At 39.6% G+C, this 3,539-nt stretch overlaps 1 protein-coding gene across 1 annotated transcript; it reads left to right on the forward strand.

Annotated features, from left to right (window-relative positions):
- The first annotated feature begins 832 nt into the window (after nucleotides 1-832).
- Nucleotides 833-2,984, forward strand: LOC113215356 (uncharacterized). The gene is made up of 6 exons (XM_026434973.2): nucleotides 833-1,019; nucleotides 1,157-1,354; nucleotides 1,451-1,595; nucleotides 1,792-1,984; nucleotides 2,133-2,197; nucleotides 2,284-2,984. The coding sequence occupies exons 2-5, from the start codon at nucleotides 1,221-1,223 to the stop codon at nucleotides 2,183-2,185; spliced, it is 525 nt and encodes a 174-aa protein (XP_026290758.1). The 5' UTR covers nucleotides 833-1,019; nucleotides 1,157-1,220; the 3' UTR covers nucleotides 2,186-2,197; nucleotides 2,284-2,984.
- Nucleotides 2,985-3,539: the final 555 nt, after the last annotated feature.

Genomic DNA, 3,539 nt, shown 5'->3' on the forward strand with positions numbered 1-3,539 from the left:
TGACTGCAAAAAGTGAAGTAGAGCGAGCAATTACGGAGTAATAAGCATTCTTTTTAATGTGTCCCGAAACCTGCGTTTTGCAGATATAACATTGTGTAATCCGCACGCTGCAGATAGAACATTGTGTAATCCGCACGCTGCAGATAGAACATTGTGTAATCTGCACGCTGCAGATAGAACATTGTTGTTAAGACGCGTCAAATGTGTAATAGAGGCGTAGGAGTAAGGGTCATTGGGGTACTTTACAAATGCTACTTTTGAACTACGCTACAGCATTATGTAATGGTAATAATAATGAAAATAGTTTGACTCATTTCCATTGGATACTTATTGCAAACTTTCGAGTTAGGTCTTACTTTTCCACACTACCCTGAAAGTCTGAAAACTGGCAACCTCACTGGCGATCGAAGAAGTGATAATGCATCGTCATCATTTATTTTTGATACAAGTCTTTTCATGAGTTGCAAATGGGTAAGACGCGGAGGGTTGTGGCCGGACATGACTTACCTTTTGCCCCCGCGCTGTCTCACGTCACGTCACGTCACCGACCACGAACACAGCAAGTACACGTAGTTCCAGTACTTTAACCGACTTGCCTTGTATAACGTTATTGGCATTGGTTCCATATCTTGAACACAATCAACTCTACAGTCACGGTGGGTTTTGTTTATTTACGAGCTGCTCCTTCTGCTTGTTTGTCTCCGCTCCTCATTCGGCTCTGCCAAGATGTAACGATGTGGCTATTCGCAGGCTGTCTCAGCGGGCGCCATGACACAACAAAACCCAAACAACAAACAAGGGAATGAGGCGTCGTCTGCGCTTTGGGAACGGTTCAAGTTCGAAACAACTTCACTCGTACACATGAACAAACACGGACAACAAAAATAATTGGATGTGCCTGGTAACCATACTTTTCTTATAAACGTTTGTTCTACGTTATTTCTTGAGTTTATTCTGAATAAGAGAAGAAGCAGCTCGGCTTTACATCCGATCAGCCATGATCGAAATCTTGTGTAATGGTAAGCTCATTTCCTTCGATTGTTTCGTTGTTGTTTTCATCTGCCTATATTTTGGTACTGTTCGATTCTTATCTTGATTTCTTATCTTCTCAGAAGCTTCAATATAATGTCTGCTGTAACTCTTAATTTGTTGTCAGGCAGGTGATACCCAAGTTCCTAACCCCAATTCTCAATTGTCTAGCACTGGCAATATACCAAACAATGGCTCATTGTTCTATCTGCAATGATGTCCAATGGAATTCAGAGATCTTGCTTTGTTGTACCATAACTCTTCAGTTGAAAAATGGTGCAGCTCGTCACGGTTATGATTTTAGGACATTGAGTGAAAAGACTTGGTTAGTATTTCGGTACTATGTTTTACTTTGTTCTGCAAGTCTATTTAATGCTATCTACACTTGTTATTTACTGTTGTTATTACTTTTAAATTTTAGGTTACAATTCCAATTGCTGTACATTCTGTCACAATCTGATGATGGAGCCGAGAACGTATTTGGCTCCAGTAGGACTGCCCGTCTTGTCCGTTTGGAATACAAGTCTGGTCAACGCACAACTGTTGATCAACATTCATGTGAGCAGGTATGTGGTCTTGATTGAAATAAAGTCTATTGTGAGTTGAATTTTCACATGGCACTCTTGGGGAATTTTTTGTGAAGCCATCAAACTATAATACGGGTTTGAGGGAACATATATATAGTTTGTTGCATCCCTGGATGGTTGGCATTAGAATAAAAAAAAACTAAGCTTGTAAACTGATCCTTTTTTTGTCCCTCAGCTATCTATTAAAATCAAGTGGCCCTATTATCTAATTAGAATTGGAGCTAATGGTCTATGTATTCCCAACCTGTTTGGCCTCGAGTTTGTTACATTGGAACAGGCAGATGTTCTATTACCTCTCTGCTCTTTGTGGAGAATCTGTAATTTGGGGCTTGCACAATCTACCTCCGAAGTCAAACTAAACATTCGAGGTAAACAAAAGTGGTTGAATGTAAATACATATATTTTTATTGTGAAAACTGCATTTGAGAGGATATTCACAGGAGTAGTTTGCTTTATAATGTTAAGTATTTGTTTGTAGATGGGGTGCTAATGTTTTTTTTTAAATCTTCATTCCAGGGGCTGTACTTGTTCTTACTATGACTTATTTTAAATTTCATGAATTCATCTGATTTTATTGACAAGTAAGTCTCCCCGTATCATGAAAATTCATATCAGATTGAAGACTTATCACATTGACTGTTTTTTTTGTTTTGTTTGTGCATACCAGAGGGACAACGTGGCAGGTGTGTGTGGTGCTCTTCCTCATACTCATGGAAAGAACAATGCCATGTATAACTTAAAGAACACCTCCAAAGTCTGAATTCGTTAAGGCCGGATACGCTTCAAGTTCTCCAAGGTTAGTGATCAAAGCTGTTCTTTGGCCCAGGGGAGGGATAGAATCAGTCAGGAAACAGTGACAGTAAAACAAAAAGTTTCAGTTTGTTCTATTTATATCCATCTGTTTTATAAACAAAGTTTGAAAGTTGTCAACAATTTTTTCATTGTCAACCTTTATATACAAGAATGGAATAGAAAAGAGGCAATGAAGTTAATATCGTTAAACCTAAGAACTTGTCATCTTCAAGTAGCACTAATCTGTTTGTAGAAGAGACAATGATAGTGTTCTTGATTTGTGTAGGACTCGTCCTCTTTTTACTTTGCCCATTTCTATCCTACACCTTTGCTGTAGACGTTTGTCATCCTTTTTCCATGTGGTATGATGGATTGAATTCATTTCCGTTATTGAGATCTTACTGCATAGATGGATGATAGAATTATATGCACCTAAGTAAGTGTATAGGATTTTTCAGTTGTTTATATATCCCCTGTGTGATAGCTTTTCTAAGATTCTCCCCATTTCAGAATTATAATTGTTCTCTCTAGTTGTCAAAGTATGATGTTGAAATTCTGCTGTAAATTTATCTAGGTGTTGGCTATCCCATAATATGCAATCACAACTAAGTGAGAAGTAAAATTATGCTTAGTAGATCTTAATCATTTCTTGCCCTTTGTGGTACCAAAAGTTTTCTACCAAGCAGCTGAAAATTATATTTAAAATCCGTCATATCTGTCTACAGAACGATGGTCACTTAATTTGCACCAGCTACGGTGTGCTAGTTTGCAATGTTGTACATCGGAGGAGCTCTGAAGCACGTTCTTTATGTACGTGTCGCGAAAGTCGTGGAGTATTAACTGAGCAGTAAAGTTTTCGATCGGATGTCTCGCTTGCCCCCGGTGGCGCCTTCAGGTGGGGGGGTAGTAGAAGTGAAATGTGGGTTGAAATATGCAGAAAATCCTTGCCTTAATGGCCGCCGTGGCTCACCGCGGGCGATTGCCAAGACTCGGCTTAAAGCTTACGAGATTTGACAACTCTCAGCCGAATCAGTTCGATCAACACAGTCGTACGTAGTTTTAACTCTTGGATACGCGATGGCACCCGCAGTGCGCCGGGTAGGCAGTCGTGCGGAGCAGCTGTGTGGACCC

This window comes from Frankliniella occidentalis, unplaced genomic scaffold (assembly GCF_000697945.3).
Source record: "Frankliniella occidentalis isolate FOCC.00 unplaced genomic scaffold, Focc_3.1 Scaffold192, whole genome shotgun sequence".
NCBI lineage: Eukaryota > Metazoa > Arthropoda > Insecta > Thysanoptera > Thripidae > Frankliniella > Frankliniella occidentalis.